At 40.6% G+C, this 17,766-nt stretch overlaps 3 protein-coding genes across 3 annotated transcripts; 1 reads left to right on the top strand and 2 right to left on the bottom strand.

The window, feature by feature from the left end:
* Positions 1-854: 854 nt before the first annotated feature.
* On the top strand, positions 855-7,427 carry zgc:136439 (uncharacterized protein LOC678627 homolog). The gene is made up of 8 exons (XM_022190231.2): positions 855-1,294; positions 2,735-2,824; positions 3,042-3,121; positions 3,217-3,332; positions 3,488-3,585; positions 6,742-6,810; positions 6,900-6,958; positions 7,102-7,427. The coding sequence occupies exons 1-8, from the start codon at positions 1,103-1,105 to the stop codon at positions 7,220-7,222; spliced, it is 825 nt and encodes a 274-aa protein (XP_022045923.2). The 5' UTR covers positions 855-1,102; the 3' UTR covers positions 7,223-7,427.
* Positions 7,039-11,588, bottom strand: asnsd1 (asparagine synthetase domain containing 1). Its single transcript, XM_022190229.2, has 3 exons — positions 10,176-11,588; positions 9,777-9,958; positions 7,039-7,671 (listed from the first exon to the last, which is right to left on the bottom strand). The coding sequence occupies exons 1-3, from the start codon at positions 11,586-11,588 to the stop codon at positions 7,425-7,427; spliced, it is 1,842 nt and encodes a 613-aa protein (XP_022045921.2). The 3' UTR covers positions 7,039-7,424.
* Positions 11,505-12,816, bottom strand: LOC127537010 (ASNSD1 upstream open reading frame protein-like). The gene is made up of 4 exons (XM_051958560.1): positions 12,607-12,816; positions 12,362-12,415; positions 11,803-11,878; positions 11,505-11,649 (listed from the first exon to the last, which is right to left on the bottom strand). The coding sequence occupies exons 1-4, from the start codon at positions 12,679-12,681 to the stop codon at positions 11,609-11,611; spliced, it is 246 nt and encodes an 81-aa protein (XP_051814520.1). The 5' UTR covers positions 12,682-12,816; the 3' UTR covers positions 11,505-11,608.
* Between the last annotated feature and the right edge of the window lie 4,950 nt (positions 12,817-17,766).

The following is a 17,766-nucleotide window of genomic DNA, read 5'->3' on the forward strand; positions in this document are numbered from 1 at the left end:
TAAACTGTTCAGTGGTTACTGTTTTTCAGAGTTCTATGTGGTGAACACTGGCTTTGGATACAGTGTCTGGCTTGATGGATAAAATCCACCAATACCACATAATAAAGTATTAGAGTAGCTGATTTTAGATTTCTATGAAGTTCTGTATTTAGATCAGGAAAAACTCTTTCAGTCTTACTATAGCGGTAAATATTTTTTAAAAATTGGCAAAGTGTTATGGATAAATAATAATCTGAATAAACCGAACCCTTTCATTTTTGTAGTTGAACTAGTTTTCTATAATAGTGTCGTTTTGTTTAATCAAGGCAATACCAAAGTTCAGTTCTTATTTTACTGTAAAATCTCTGACAGAAGTGCTACTTAAAATGTACTTTGAATTCTCCAGCACAGTTTAATTTATTCTTTAGATACTTTATTTTAATACATTGTGAAAAGAGTAAAATGACAAAATCCCAGAAATGTTTTTAACTTGTCCATCAGGGAAGGACAATAATCAGTCACTGAGGGATAATAACCAAACAGGACCCACAAGTTGCAATAGTAAGATGATCTATGATTAATTCGCAAGTAAACAAAGTCATTAAGATAAAAATAAGGAATTAAGCTTGAGGGTAGAAAAAACATTATTTACAAATGAGCCCAAAGAGTTTCCTTTCCTTTTTATGCATTTTTTGAACAGTAAAAATGCATTTTTAGTACATTTCACAATGGGGAGATTTGACAATGCACCAGTCAGTTGTAATTATATTATTGATTAGAAATACGATCGGCTTATTCTTCATGATTATTTCAAAACTGAATGTGGTTAAAAGGTTTTATTTAATTGTTTTTTTTTATTGAGCTGTGGAGATAAATCTGGTTATGCAAGACTACTTTTAATTTGGAAAGAGCAGCAGCCCTCTGAACACAGAGGTCTCGCGAAGTTAGTCTTCTCCAGTATTGGTAGGACGGCAAACCTCGCGAGAATTGCTAGGAGCTTTTCCGTGAATGATTTTCCCAACTTTGTACTTTCTGTCTCAAAGTTCACAGCCTTTACATAGTCACTAACCTTACGGTCATACAGCTAACATCTGAACGACATTTCTCCTGGTCCAGAGTTTAAATGAAAGCTGTAATTCTCGCCGCCGGGTACGGTACCAGGCTCCAGAGGGATGTCATTGCGGACAGCAGCGGGAAGTTCGCCCACCTCGTCGGCGTGGCGAAGCCGCTGCTGCCGGTGGGTCGCTGCCCCCTCATCTCCCACTGGGTCCACGCTCTGACCGCCTACGGCTCTGTGGACGGCGTTTATGTTGTTGTAAGTACGAGTGTACACCGGCGGACAGCAACCTAAGCTATGTTTACTAAAGCAATGTATTAGTAATTTTACTCCACCATATTCCTTGGTACCTTTTACTCATCCTTACATTTATCTGACAGTGTTTGGCAGATTATTATCCAACATGCAACACAGGTTGGAATATACCAGAGGCTGACTGATCAGTTTTTTCCTGGGCTGATACTATCACTAATGATTAATAATCAAGGAGACAGTTCACCGATATCTGGAACTGATACACATTTGCAGTAAAAATTACGCTGATTGTGTCAAAATTCAGACTCAGACACAACATAATTGTGTTTATGTAAGTTTTTTCATTGACTGTAGGAGATGGATGAGCCTCTGGATCTGAAGCACAAATGTCTTAAATCTGCATTCTTTGTAACGGCCAACAGGAGGCAACCCCTGGTTGTAAAAAGAAATCTGACTATTCAAAAGTACAGTGGTGGAAAAACGTTTTCGGACACCCTTCAAATTTGACACAATCTCAAATATTATCAGGAAATAATTGTGGAAAAATCTTTTTCCTGTTTCAAAAGGCGTGGCTGGATTAGACAGATGCAAACAAATACAAATTATATTACAAGAAAAACTTTTATTGTGGGCAGTCTAAGGCACACCTGTGCACTAATCATGTTGTCTAATCAGCATCTTGATATGGCACACCTGTGAGGTGGGATGGATTATCTCAGCAAAGGAGAAGTGCTCACTATCACAGATTTAGACAGATTTGTGAACAATGTTTGAGAGAAATGGTGATACTGTGTATGTGGAAAAAGTTTTACATCTTTGATTTCATCTCATAAAAAATGGGAGCAAAAACAAAAGTGTTGCGTTTATATTTTTGTTGAGTGTAATTAGTAGTCTCGCCATTAGCACATCGTAGGGCTCTAATCCTGGCTGGCATGTTCCCCACGAGTCTTTCACACTGTTGAGGGATCATCTTGTCCCATTCTTCTTGAATTACTGCTTTTAATTCTACTAAATTCTTTGGTTTACATTTTGAAACAGCCCAGAGCGGGGCTGCCTTGTGATTAAAATGTTGCAGCATATGTGGTGTCAAGTCAGATTTACCCCTCACTCCATACATGCCATCTTAAATAGATGGCAATGGGCAAATTCCAGACTCAAGGCTTCAGAATGGTAGTCCACAGACAAATGGGTGATGTCACAATAACTCTACTCATCTTTTACTACTACTATTTAATTATAGTTATAATCAGAATACCAAAAATTGTCTCCCTGACTTCGTAGCCAGACTTAGTTTACATGTTAACGCATTAACAATACTTTTTGCATTCAGAGTACTTTTTTCTTACGATGTTCTAAGTAAATTTTACATATGAACTTAATTTTAAACAAAAGCTTGATCTGACAGTGAATGATCATTCAGTTTTTCTGTTTTCTTCTCCACAGACCAACACTCTTTACCACGCTGCATTTGAAGAATGGGCAGCACATTTCACAAATGTCAGGGTCCTCAGCGATCAGACGACAAGCAATGACGTAAATATGTTCAGCGATTGCATAGTATACCCTGTCATCACTGCTTTTGACATGGCCTTCTCACACCATCCTCTGAGTCATTAGTCTAGGTAGTGCAAGGACGTTCCCTACTGAAGTGTCTTGAAAATACAGAACTTGTGCCATGCTAGAGAACTGATTTGGTTATTTGTATATTTGCATTTTGTTTTCATTGTTTAAACCTCTAATACTCCACCAGGAACGTCTGGGTGCTGTAGCCTGCCTGCAGCTCGCAGTGAAGCATTTCAAGATAGACGACCATGTTCTAGTTATTGGAGGGTACGTTTGTATTTCTAAATCTGCAGAATCAAGTGTGTTTTAACATAAATTTAGGCCCTGTTTCTGACATGCAGACTTCTCTCTATTCTAAACAGTGACACCCTCTTTAAAGAAGATTTCAGCCTCAGTAAAGTCAAAGAGAGGTTTTCTGAAGTGCAAGCAAAGTGTGAAGACAGCTGTCTGGTGCTCTCATACCAGTGCAAAGATGAAGGTGAGGTTTTTCAAGCAGCCACACTGAACAAATCGCACTATAAATTACAGAAGCTCTTAGAGAAAGGGGACAGTCTTACCATTTAAATGACAATTGGTGGTTTTCTCTCATGCTTAAAATTTGTATACTTGTATTTTCTGTCTGTTCCTATACAGAAACCCAGAAATATGGAATACTGGAAGTAGATGATGATCTTCGTGTCCTCTGTATGAAGGAGAAACCTCTTCCTTCTGAGACAAAGTCAAGGAGAGCAGTAAGTTCATCACTTTCAGTTAACAAATCCTTCCACTATTGTTAAGAGAGTTGACTTAGGGCAGAAAACAGCTGCCAACCAGATGCTCTGTTCCAAAAATGCATCAGACGGTATTTAGACAGCAACTCACTGTGGGACACATTTAAAGGTGCTGTATGCGACATTCATGACCACTGAATGTTGGATTAGAGCACCAGCATCTTCAACAAAACAGACATGTCGGCCACACCTCCCTCTCCCTCATTTACAACACAAGAGCCAACAAAAATTCATTGAACGGCTGTAACAAGTTGATACACACGTGGACAAAATTGTTGGTACCCCTCAGTTAAAGAAGGAAAAACCCACAATTCTCACTGAAATCACTTGAAACTCACAAAAGTAACAATAAATAAAAATTTATTGAAAATTAAATCATCAAAAACAGCCATTACTTTTGAATTGTTGATTAACATAATTATTTAAAAAAACAAACTAATGAAACAGGCCTGGACAAAAATGATGGTACCTCTATAAAAGATTGAAAACTATTTGACCAGAGTGACATGATTAACTCAGGTGTGTCATTTAATTGACATCACAGGTGTTTCCAAACTCATAATCAGTCAGTCTGCCTATTTAAAGGGAGACAAGTAGTCACCCTGCTGTTTGGTGAAAAGGTGTGTACCACACTGAACATGGACAACAGAAAGCGAAGGAGAGAATTGTCCCAGGATATCCGAAAAAAAAATTATAGACAAACATCTTAAAGGTAAAGGCTATAAGACCATCTCTAAACAGCTTGAAGTTCCTGTGACAACAGTGGCTCATATTATTCAGAAGTTCAAGACCCACGGGACAGTAGCCAACCTCCCTGGACGTGGCCGCAAGAGGAAAATTGATGACAAATTGAAGAGACGGATCGTTGGAATTGTATCCAAAGAGCCCAGAGCAACCTCCAAAGAAATTAAAGGTGAACTCCAAGGCCAAGGTACATCAGTGTCAGATCGCACCATTCGTCGTTGTTTGAGCCAAAGTGGACTTCATGGGAGACGACCAAGGAGGACACCACTGCTGAAAAAACTTATAAAAAAGCGAGACTGGAATTTGCAAAAATGCATGTTGACAAGCCACAAAGCTTCTGGGAGAATGTCCTTTGGACAGATGAGACCAAACTGGAGCTTTTTGGTAAGGCACATCAACTCTATGTTCATAGACTCAAAAACCAAGCATACGAAGAAAAGAACACTGTCCCTACGGTGAAACATGGAGGAGGCTCAGTAATGTTTTGGGGCTGCTTTGCTGCATCTGGCACAGGGTGTCTTGAAAGTGTGCAAGGTACGATGAAATCTGAAGACTATCAAGGCATTCTGGAGAGAAATGTGCTGCCTAGTGTCAGAAAGCTTGGTCTCAGTTGCAGGTCATGGGTCTTCCAACAGGACAACGATCCAAAACACACAGCCAAAAACACCCAAGAATGGCTGAGAGAAAAGCGTTGGACTATTCTAAAGTGGCCTTCTATGAGCCCAGATCTGAATCCCATTGAACATATGTGGAAGGAGCTGAAACATGCCATTTGGAGAAGACACCCATCAAACCTGAGACAACTGGAGCTGTTTGCTCATGAGGAGTGGGCCAAAATACCTGTTGACAGCTGCAGAACGCTCATTGACAAATACAGAAATCGTTTCATTGCAGTGATTGCCTCAAAAGGTTGTGCAACAAAATATTAAGTTATGGGTACCATCATTTTTGTCCAGCCCTATTTCATTAGTTTGTTTTTTTAAATAATTATGTTAATCAACAATTCAAAAGTGATGGCTGATTTTGATTATTTAATTTTCAATACATTTTTATTTATTGTTACTTTTGTGAGTTTCAAGTGATTTCAGTGAGAATTGTGGGTTTTTCCTTCTTTAACTGAGGGGTACCAACAATTTTGTCCACGTGTGTATAAACTCAAGTAATGTTATTTTGACTACAAGTGTCTTTTCTTTGCTTCATTCATGTCTGAGATGCACACAGTGAAACACAGCAGACGTGAGCAGTTTCCATATTCAAGGTTGAGTAAGCCATTCTAATGCAACACATTGTCTGACAGATTAAGTGCTTATTTAATTACAGTTCATTATTTCTCTGTTCTGTGTGTTCACCAAAAAAAAAAAAAAAAAAAACGGTGTTCATACACAGCCTTGACCCTGTAAATGGGAAATAAAGTGGCATGGACGGATCCATGCAAAACTATTAAAGCCAGTCAGTAACAGGGGACATGTCCACTTGTGCACAGAACAGCCCTATGAATCCCTACACATTTTTCATAGGACACGATGAACTCGGAGGATTTTTGAGATGCTTTTCTCCCTTACAGGGACTGTCACCCTGCAGCTAGAAGATCCCCAAGTTTACGTTCTGGCCTTCCTGAGGTCTTTCTGCATGCACTGCATCTTCTCCCTATGCATGCATGGGTTTTCTCCATGTACTCTGGCTTCCTCTCACAGTCCAAAACATGCTGAGGTTAATTGGTGATTCTAAATTGTCTGTAGGTGTGGATGTCCCCTGTTATCACCCCAAGTCAGTTGGGATAGACGCCAATGCCCCTGCAACCCTCATGAGGATTAAGCGGTGTATAGATAATGGATGGATGGATGTGCTCCCTTACTTGGTGTATTGGATAGTTGCACCAGCTTGTAGAGCAGAGCGACGGTGCTCTTCTCCTTCTTGCTACCATGGGAACATGTTGAGCAGGAAGCCAGTTTCAGCACAACTGGGCTCTGCTTCTCTGTCACAAACTAAGACTGTCATCCTGCACTTATGTTCATTTGATAATGTTTTATACAGCTGGTTTTGCTTCAGCTATGACAAAGAGGTGTCCTCTTTCACACCACGTAGGGCAGGAACATTTCCCCTTCGATCCATTAGCCCAGTTGTTCATGTGGCTGCTATGGCAACGCACATCGACTTTGAGTAGTCTTCTGAAGGAGTGCTGATAGGAGTGGTGTGTTTGTTTGTTGGGTTCAAAGATCAACAGTTTTAATCAGGAATGGATTCCTCCACCTTTAACAGTTTTTTTCTTTTTTTTTATCATGTCCAATGTGTACAGGGTGTATATTTACACAGCATATTGTTTGCTCCAACTTTCAGGCAACACCCAGCTAATAATTTCCATTTGTTTTTCAGTGTCCTTGCTTCTATGTGTTTTCAAAGAAAAGCCTCCCTCTTGTGGATACTTTCCTTGAGGAAAAGAAGGTAAATCAAATAATGGGCGGTCCCACATGTGGTGTGGATTAGAGTAAAATGTGTTTCGTTTTTTCATTTTAGTACTTTTTTCCCCACAGGACACTCCTATTGAAGAGAAAGATGCTCCAGGAAACTTTGTGTCTTGGCTCATTCCAAGGTAATTTCTTCATTCGGCTCCATGAGATTTCTGCTGTAATATTTTTCAAGCATGCAAAATAACACTCCAGATAAGAGAAATACTTTTAAAACTGCTTTTTTGTTTATTTCTCTGTCAGTAGAATTTTTTTCTTTTTCTTTCAGGAAACCAGTGTACATTCATGAGATTTCTGGGCGTTTTGATGTTGGAAACCTGCCTTCCTATATTGAATGTGACCTTTACTTCAGAGAAAAACTTCAAGATGTTAAGTCTTACATGGTGTAGAACAAACATGAATATACAAAAATGACTTGTTTTGCCATGTTAAAAAAAATGATCCAAGAACAAAAGAAATCAAATGTGACATCTTGGCCAATTTTAGGAAGTCTGTAAATCTGTCTGTAAAAGTTGCTTTGTCAGTAAGTGTGAATGTTAACTGTATGTAATTTTATAAAGGATATTTTTCTATTAAAATCAGTTCTTTAATCTACCCAGTGAGGAGTCTTGTGCACTTGTCTGAGGCCTTTTCGCGGCTGTCCTCCATCTTTGCGATGCGGGAGCCAAACTGCATGGCTCTCTTGGGCAGGACGGCTGATTGGCTGAGGCCGAGCTGCTTCGCTGTCAGTCTGAGGAGGAGCTTCTCTCCAACACCTCGAGGAAGCGACAGATCTGCCTTCTCCCACACAGGCAAAGAGTTCAAGTAGCTCACCACTTCTTCATCCAAGTAGGGAAACCTGCAGATACATGACACTTTTCAGATACTGAAGAATGGAATTTCATCTGAACCTCAAACCTTTGAAATATTGGATTTTTTTTTAGCACAACATGTCACAATATAGGGTAGGGGTGTAACGGTACACAAAAATCACGGTTCGGTACGGAAGTCACGGTTCGGTATGAATACGTGTACCGTTACACCCCTAATATAGGGACCTCCTTTAGCAGAAATAAATAGCTTGAAATGAATCTAAATGTTGATATGACAGCTGTTCTGGCTTTTTAGGCCTCAGTTATGGTATAAGTGCAAGAGATGCCAGACTAACACCTTGTGTAAACAGCCAGAGATCTGAGAGGAGGTTTACAGCCATGGCCTTAAGTTTGGACACAAGTACCATGACGCTTGTGAATCTTAGAAAATACCACAAAATTGTCACTTACAATACAGTACACAACTCCTGAGAACTATATTAAGTTTCATATTAAAAAAAAACATCAAAAGAGTTTGGTGTCATTTTGTTATTCTTACCAAATTCGGTTGTGGCAGTACTGCATTTTTTGTTATTTTCTTCTAATATTATGTTTTGGGAACAAAGTTGTTCCAATTGTTTGGAATTTATTGATAATATTATATCCCTTGTTGATTTGTTGACTAATTAAACTGGTGCTGTCAAAAAATATTAGTTATGTTCTGTAATAGACATCAAAACAGACATAGTAAGTCATGCTGTGTCCAAACTTATGGCCATGGCTGTAAGTGAACACTCCTGCCTGGGTGGACCTCAGCTGTGGACGGCCTTTAAATAAATACTGCTTACCTGACTTACAGGGATGAAAAATGTGATTTCAGTTACTTACAGCTAGTAAAGTTTATCTTCTTGTCGACTCTTCTTTCAAGCTTCAAGCACAGTGGATTCTTTGGCCTTTTAGAAGCTTAGCTTTGCTTCAAAGGTAACGTTTGTAACATACCGTGACCACAGACCTGTACTACGAAGCACGATTTAAGATTCATGAGGGAACTGCAGAAACTCGTGAGTTTCCCAGACAATTGTATTCACTTCTTACTAGGGTACATCACCATGGTAACTTGTGCTGAACACCTAAGCTGCTCTGCACCATTGTAGGTTCAAGATAACAAATCAACACGTATGAAAACACTCCCTGCACAGACAGTACTGTGACAGGGTCTCTGAGGAGAGCAAGAGTTTGCAGAAGTGCAGTTTCAGATCTCTTCACCTTTGTATATTGATAAAATCCTAAAACAGACAGATGAGGACTAAAGCCTCGAACTTCATGACTTCGTGAAGTTCAAGGCATTCAGATTTGCAGGAATATTCTTCTATATTCTTTACTTGCTCCCCAAAACATTTAACAATGCCAAGTAGCTGAAATAATACAGTTAAAACTCTTTCACTACAAGAACATCAAACAATGTGAGATAACAGAGTTCATTCTCTGCATCACCATTAAGTTCTGTTTTTTATACTAGTCTATTTATTCTTTACACAATTTATCATTTTTGTGAGCAGCATAAAGAGGCTACATCTGTAATTTGGTTGTACAATCATTTACTGCAGAATGATAATTTAACTGAATGTTTAATAAGAAACAAATGGTGAGAAAAAAATCCATTGGAATGGACATAACACACTGAAGAAAAGAGAAAAATACACAACATATCATGAGCATTAACTTCAAAATCCTATCACTGATTATGCTTTTTTGATTTATTGGCAGTAGGTGGCAGTAAGAGTTGTGGCAAAAGAAACAATGAAGAAGATTAGTGCATGCTAGTAAAGACTGAGAAGTGTGCAAATAAAAATAGTTTCTTAAAACTGTTTTAGGAAGAGGAAATGCACTCAACACATTAGTCAGGGGTGAAGGGTTTAGTTCACCTTCACCTTAAGATGACCTGGACGACTGAGAACCTTCACAGACAACACATTAGTCAGAGATTAAAGATATATAAGATGGTGTGGTAAAAAAGACTAACTTTAAATTTTGGATTTATTAGAAGAAAAAAAATGGCACATGGCACCAAAGTGATGTCAAAAATGAGATGCCATTTGAATTTTTAAACTAACAAATTATGCAATTTCAAGACATCACTTTCCACACCTACCTAGCTTCTTTGCCATGGTCACCGATCACTCTGTCATCTCTGCCTAGATTCCTGGAGGAGATCCTGCCCAGCTCCATGGCTAGCTCCTGAATCAGTCCTTCGTGTCCAGATGTCTTGAAGCGGACTCTGTGTCTGGAGTAGCCTGCTAGCTGCTCATCAGCTCCAATTCCTGTCAAAATGACCTGCAGTCATGGCATATCAAAACAGAAGAACCCTTCAGTGTAATTGCTGGGGACAAACAAAGATCTCTTAATTGCAGTTTTTTCCATTAAGTTATTACCTTTACAATTACAACTTAGCTGGACAGTTTTATCAAATCACTCAAACGGGTTAAAAGGTTAAATCGAGCTCACAAGCTTATGTTCCTGGAAAGTGCAAAGTCTGATGCTTGTACTTGACCTTTGCCGATGATGTGAAGGGCCTCTGGTCGCTGTCCTCCATAATGAACCCTGTCCCTCTTGCAGCAAACCACACAGCACATCCAATACTATCATCAAGCACCGTCTCCAGTGGATGCACCAAATGACAAATGCACTCCATGCGCATTTTTTGAAGCTCCGCCTGCGTTACATTGATTTCAACAAAATTCCATCTTCTTTCAGGATTCAAATCCTGCAATTCCTTGAGGCCATTTTTTCCAGTAATTCTGTCAGGAACATCAAAGGGACTGAATGTTGGGGAATCAGCACAGTCAGTCCTGGATTCTGTGGGTTTGTTTTTTGGCTTTTTGGGCTTTTTTGCACACTCGTTCTGCTTTTTTGGTTCCTGTAGTTTAAAGGCTACATTAAGAAGGTCTATGGGCTGATGAGCAGGTACATGACGGTCAGCCAAAGCAGCCAGCACCATTGAATCAATACCTCCTGAAAACAGTATGGCAACACTGGCCTGGTCATTAGCAAGAGGTGAATCTTGTAAACCAGAAGGCAAAGACTGAACTCGACGCCTTACTGCCTCACTGAGAACATCGATAAGACGGTTCACCTCATCGGTTTGCTCCTTGCTTCCCAGCAGCTCCTCCAGGTCCTTGACAGATAAATGTGAGGTGGAATGAATTTCTGTCCTGTTTAATGACTCTGGAATGGACATATTCAGAGGGCACACAGGTGACGTGAGAACAAGGCCTGCTTGGTTCATCAGAGTGTTGCAGCCGCAGGGGACAGACTCCAAAATCTTTTCACTGCAACAGGAGATGACATCATTCCCTGCATGAGCCCAAGGATAAATCTCAACTGACAGAGAGCCGGCTTCTGTAGCAGCTTTCAGGTCAATCCTGTACACACCGGCCGCTGGGACTTCTTGCCAATTACACTGATCGGGTTCAGAAACATGGGCTGCCACAGAGGTCAGGGTCAAAGCACTGACCTCTGCATCAAATTTCCACAGCAAACTCCGCCTGCCAAAAAAGTCTCTTCCAAACCAGAGGTATTCTCCTTCCTTCTGGTAGTAAACAAACCCCCATGGCCCCTGTATAGCAGACAGGACAGCCAGGATCTCTGAGGGGCTGTTGCAGGACGACAGCTGCTGGGAGATCACAGCAGTGTCATTCTCCTCTGACCTGACAGGCAGCCCTCCAAAAATCTCTCCATTCCACAGCAGGATATTTCCAGCACTGTCTTGAGCTGGTTGTGGGGTAAGAAGACCTCTCATGTGCAGAACATGAGCAGAGAATAAACACTGATAACAGTGGTTTGTGCCTATAACTGTTAGATCCTGGCTTGAGCAGGGCCCTCTTCTTTTCAGATGTTCATAAACTGTTTTATCCCACTCAGAATGAGCAGACGACAGACTCAGCAGACAAAAGATGCCACACATTGTTGTGGTGAAAGTCCTTCTTACAATTCCTGTAGATCCTTTTTCATATTATCCAGTTCCTCTGCAGACAAAAAACAGCATCTGTTATATTCATCACTGACATGATGCCATACGATCACATTTTTTAATTTAATCTTTGCTATTAACTAATGAGACACACAACAGTTAGTCCATGTATTGAGATGATCACTCAGGTTTGCAGGTGTCAACTTACTTTTACATGAACCCAGTGTCTGAGCTCTGTCTGCCAGGAAGAATATGTTACTGTTCCTCTGCTGGATATAGACTTTCTGAGAGGGGAAAAAAAAAAAACATACAAAATGTGCATAAATATGACAGAAAAATGCACATGTTCCCGAAAGAAATCCGATGCAATACAGGATTATTTTGCCTATTTTATGAAGAGACATCTCTTCCAACATAGGATAAAGTTTATCTGCATGCTTTAAATGCTCGAATACACACACAAATAAGCCATGGTAAGATATGCTGCATATCTGCTCCCTGTCTCTCTTCAACTACTCACTTAAATAAATGAAAATGCCGAAAAACCATCTAAAAAACACACACTCATTCAGATTTTAGGGTTGCAGGTGTAACAAATCTAAGGAACCAATCCTGACACGTTACAGAGTGTTAAATGTGAGCCATTTTAAGACAGGAAGGGATTGTTTTTATGGAATAAAACTGAATAGTTGACCTTGATGCACTGATATGAATTCAAAGATTTAGCTAATGACTGGAGAAGTATGAGTTTCAGTCACTCTCCTCACCCTGTTCTTCTTCAGGTTGGAGAGCTCGTCCACAACAACCTTCTGCTCCTTGATCTGAAAATTAGCATTACGGGTTATTTCACTGGGAAAATCCAAAGTTTAAAGTTGCAAATAGGAACATAGCTAAGAAAAGAGTCTGAATAGAGTTGTATTCAGGTTTTCTTTTTTACTATCTGTGGCTATTAGCCTGCATTAGCCACATTAGCTAACATTAGCTACCAGAAGCATGTTTCGGTTCACGCTACCTTCTTGTTCAGTTCCTCCTTAATTGCAGACACTTCTTCCAAATTATCACCGTTTTCGTTGCCTTTCGAAGACATGTTGGTCAACAGAAATATATACAAGGACACTCCACAGTTTTTCTGACAGTAGTTGAAGCAGCTAGCCTCAGTGTAAACACATGCTCAAACACTGTGGTTAGCTGCTATTCCGGCTGAAGAAGTTTGACCAACTATGACTCTCCTGCCTCCTGGAGGCCTGGAGGAGGTAATATTCATATTCATTCATTCAACTTTATTAAGGACACAATGGTCCATAGATTAAAACAAAACAAAACATGAGATGTGAAATATATACAGGCAAACAAAACGAGAACAAGAAATAAGATGGGATAAAGATAAAGCTACCACGCTTTTAAACCGCATACAGACAAAGGCGTCACTGCTGCCACATTTTTGATGCGAATCTAGCTGAACTTACCCTGGGACAAGCCAAGGATTGAACAATGCAGTTTTGATGACCCAGAAGACGACACATAAATGAAAATGTACAATGTCTCACATTAGCTGCACAAGATCTGACATTGCAATAGGCAAACATCTCACTAGCACTGCTGAGTCTTGGGATTTTCAGCAACAATCGTAAGGAGTCATTATATGCCACTTGTAATGACTGCAGACTCTTTTTCTCGTATCTGCACCAAAGCTGTGCAGTGTACAGAGGAGCGCAGAAAGATCGAAAAAGCGTACATTTAACATGTGGAGAGCACATATAAAACCTTCGGGCCAGAACATTTGCCTGGCCATAAAGCTTACATCTCTGCCTGTGGATGTCACGATCATCTGATAGGTCACTTTTGATGTAATGTCCAAGGTATTTTACCTCGTCAGTTGTATGAAGTGCATTACCACTGAGGTAGAAGTCAGGAAAAGACATATGTTTATCATGTTTTGTTCTTACAATCATCATTTGACGTTTTAAAGCATTATACTTGATGTCATACTCAGCCCCATATGAAGACCATATATTTAAGAGCTTCTGCATACTCACACTATAAGGGCTGATCAGGACTAAGTCATCAGCATACATCAGATGGTTACACAAGATATTACCAACAACACAACCAGTTTTACAACCATTTAACTGCACAGACAGATCATCCATATAGACATTAGACAAAAGCGGGGACAGAATACCTCCCTGACGAACACCATTACTGACTTTAAATGAGTTGGAGATGGAATCCCCCCATTTTACCCTCATAGTCTGGTAGAATACCAGAAAATTTGTATTCTAATCAAATATCCAGGAACCCCTCTTTGTACAAGTTTCATAAACAGCTTATTGTGATTGATCCTGTCAAATGCTTTGGAGGCATCCAAAAAGCATGTAAATATTGTGGATCCTGCGGTATTGTATTTATCTATTACTTCTTTCAGAGCATAAATGCACATGTCAGTGCCATGTTCTTTCTTAAAGCCAAATTGGTTTGAAGTAGTATAAAGATATGGTTCGAGTCTAGTCAAGCCAAGGATGTCTGTAAAATATATATATATATACACTGTTTTTACTTCCTCAGACTTAAATTTTATTAATCCCCAGAGGGAAAGTCAATTGTTACAGCAGCATGGATATTCAATAAATCACAGTGTTTCCTCTGCAGTAGACAGATGATGGTGTCATCCACACATTGGGCTGATACATAAACTGCAGCGGGCACCCGAGTGGTCTGAGATGAGCCAGTAGCGGTCTTTCCATGATCTTCATAATGTGAGAGGTCAGTGCTATGGGCCTGTAGTCATTCAGTGCAGTGGGACAATGCATCTTGGGCACAGGGACCAGGCAGGATGTTTTCCACAGCACTGGGACTCTCTGATGGAGCAGGCTCAGGTTGAGGAGGTGCTGGAGTACTCTGCTCAGATGGCTGGAACACACCCTCAGCACTCCAGGGCTGATGCCGTCCGGTCCAGCAGCTTTCCCCTCTCTCCTCACCTGTCAGACTGTGATGTGTAATCCATCCTGGCAGGTGGGGGTGGGGGCTGGCTGTGATGGAGCAGTGAAGTGTCTATGATGGGGGTTGGTGTGCGACTGTGGAGGGTGAGGGAGGACGTTCAAAGGTGTAGTGTAAGGGCCGGTGGGGGAGGGTTAGCTGGAGTCAGATCTGTTGAAGAACTGGTTCAACTCACTGGCCCTCTGTTCCCTCAGCTGCTCCTCCTCCCCCACCTTTCCTCTGGAAGCCAGTGATCTCCCTCACACCACTCCAGACATCCTTGGTCTTGTTCCTCTCCAGCTTCTCCTCCAGTTTTCTCCCGTCTTTAATTATTTATTTATTACAGAGAAGGAAACAGCACTGAACAAAAACATAAACACAGTGTCTAAAGGGTCTTCTTTTCTGACTGAGATTTAAAAAAGTGACATGACGCTCAGATGGCAAGTGAAAGTGAGTGTTGCCATGTTAGGTAGAGCTGTCACCAAGCACATGAATGCTCACAACTCTACTGTTTGTAGCCTAAGAAACTGACAGCTCTCGATTGACGTGTCTAAAACACTGAAAACAGTGAACACACTCATTATTAACTGGTGATTTCTGATCTTTAGTCCAATTTTGATCTGCACCTTATTATTTTCAATACAGTGCCTACTTTGTTGCTTTATGATGTCCATTCTGTTGTAGAGACGCCGTTAGTTGGAATAAACCAAAAGTCATAAACCAAAGTATTTACCGTGACAGTGGATAGACACAGTTATTACTACACATCCTAAGAGGGTCACAAATGTCTGCATCATATTTAACATCAATCCAGCCAATATTTTCACTGAAAACCATAAATATCAACCTGCTAGAAGTGATAACATGATAAAATGTCAGCAGTCCAAAAAAAACGTTAGCATTGACTGCCTGGGAAACACAAATATCGAGACAATAAAAGAATTCACAGCAGTCCGTCAAACAGTTGTTGAGACAGTTACACAGTGAGTTATAAACTTTGAACCAAAGTCGACCGACATCGTCATGACAGAGCCGGTAGGTGGGAGGAGAGATTTGACAGGGATTCAAACCAGCATCACTCCAGTCAAAAATCCCATTTGGTCTTCACTTTATGAGCTCACATGTAGTGCAATAACATTACAGAGATATTTTTGAGCATCTGAGATTCACCAGTCTGGCAGCAGTCAACAAACAGCAAAGAGGAATTAGCCTGGATGATGCAAATGTTGACTTTGCTCCAGCACTCGGTCAAGCACCTTTTGAACTCGCAGTGTGACAGGCAAACACACCTGTCTGAGGTCTCACGCTGGTATTCTGCCCACTGAGCTGTGATGTTATATTGATCCGAAACAGATGTTGAATGTTTGCTGTTTCATTCCCTGGAAACAAGGCTGTCATTTTTGGAAAGGTGGCCAGGTTGTCACCACCAGACAGTGACCTTTGATGTTTATTGTTCTCTGGTAGAGTTTTCAGACACGCATCAAAGTCTTAGGCATCAGGCAGTGGTAGATATCCACAGAAACAATAAGACCGCAGCGCTGTTATGTTCCAAAAATGGGTAAAGGTAATTATAATCATTGTTTCTGGTGATCTTTGGTCAGTCAGACGGCTAGTCATCTTACTACATCAGCTGATATGAGTTTTTGGAGACCTCAAGAGCCCAGTGTCAGTTGTTTCAACTCAGTATTACTGAATACGTGTGCCAAGGGAGGTGCTCTTTAATGCTCTTTAGCTCTATTGCAACAAAGAACAGAAGCCCTGGATGAAGAACAGCTAAATAATAATCTGATCTGGCCTCATGTAGAGCGTTCAGGTGAGACTTCACATTCTCCACCTCTATCCCTCCTTTACCTGTGGCTTGTGGATGTCAGACAACTTAAGGCCACAGGAGGCAAGTCACTCTCATATTTTTATCCTGCAAGTACAAATTTAGCCGATGTAAACACAGCTTGTTGTTTCACAGCTGGGCCGAAAAGGGATTCCGTCAGGGGCAGACATACCTGCAGGTCACGTGGCCACAAAATGACAGAGCAGCCGTCTGACCGCTGATGACAGCTACCTGAGCCTGGCTGACACACCGACCCACTAATAGTGCGGCTGGTAATCTGTTTGTACCAGCTCAATGTGAGCAGATTTTCAATGGCTGAGAGCTCCCTGTGATCCTTGAATAGATCACAAAGGGATACAAGTGCCCATTGTCATCACTTGGCTCAAAATATGTGCTTATGTCGCTTGGTGCTGTCAGTTTTGCTCCCTCATGCAATGAGACAGCACAGGGCAGGCCTATGTGCTGCTGTGGGGCACAAAGAAATTACTTCTGTGGACATTTTTTACATCTCCACTGCATTTTTCACATGGTTGCACAGTACTGCATCTTAAAGTGTAGCAATTATATGTGGACAATAACTTTATTACACCACCAGCCAAAGTGCTGCTTATTAAAAGCTGAATATATAGTTGGATTAACTCAGCAGAGAGGCCCAGGCAGAGATAAAATGTGAAGTAATCTCCCATTTTATTTGTGAACTGTGGATGCATTAGTTTGTGGGTAATGTTTAGTTTGTAGGAAATGACGAAGCTAACACTTATTTTGTAAAATGCACACTGTAAACACAATATATACTGAATAAGAAAGGGGGGTGTTGACTCTCATGTAACAGGACTACTCTGTCACTCAAAGTAGGCCTTAATTAAGCAGCTCTTTAAGCCTTGATACAGTTTCAACTGATCAGTTGTTTAAAAACTCACTCCCCATACAGTTGTCATGAATGAGACAATTAGCTATTAAGACCAAAACTGTTTTTGTACCAGGCTGTGAACATGTGTATTTCTGCTATAAAGCTGATCATTTTCAACATGAGGTTCTAAGTGAACTGACTCTCTACTGGAACGAGCATCAAGTGGACATTTGAGGAACTGCAGTTGGTGGTACCGTTGGCTTCATTTTTCAGCCCTGGAGGTTGCTGCTATCAACTTCACTTTGAAGACATGTTCTATAACCAGTTGTCATTTTTATATTTACTTTTTTTGCACATATTAAACAGGATATATTGTGTTAACTGTGAGCTTCAAAGGTGCTGCCAGATTAACTTTGTAACCCTCTAACAGAAGCAGGTCTGAGACTGGGTAGTTGCTTATTCTGTGCAGGTGGGAACCCAACCTTGAATAAATACCCTACACAAAACACAGACCTGCA

Source organism: Acanthochromis polyacanthus, chromosome 14, assembly GCF_021347895.1.
Source record: "Acanthochromis polyacanthus isolate Apoly-LR-REF ecotype Palm Island chromosome 14, KAUST_Apoly_ChrSc, whole genome shotgun sequence".
Taxonomy (NCBI): domain Eukaryota; kingdom Metazoa; phylum Chordata; class Actinopteri; family Pomacentridae; genus Acanthochromis; species Acanthochromis polyacanthus.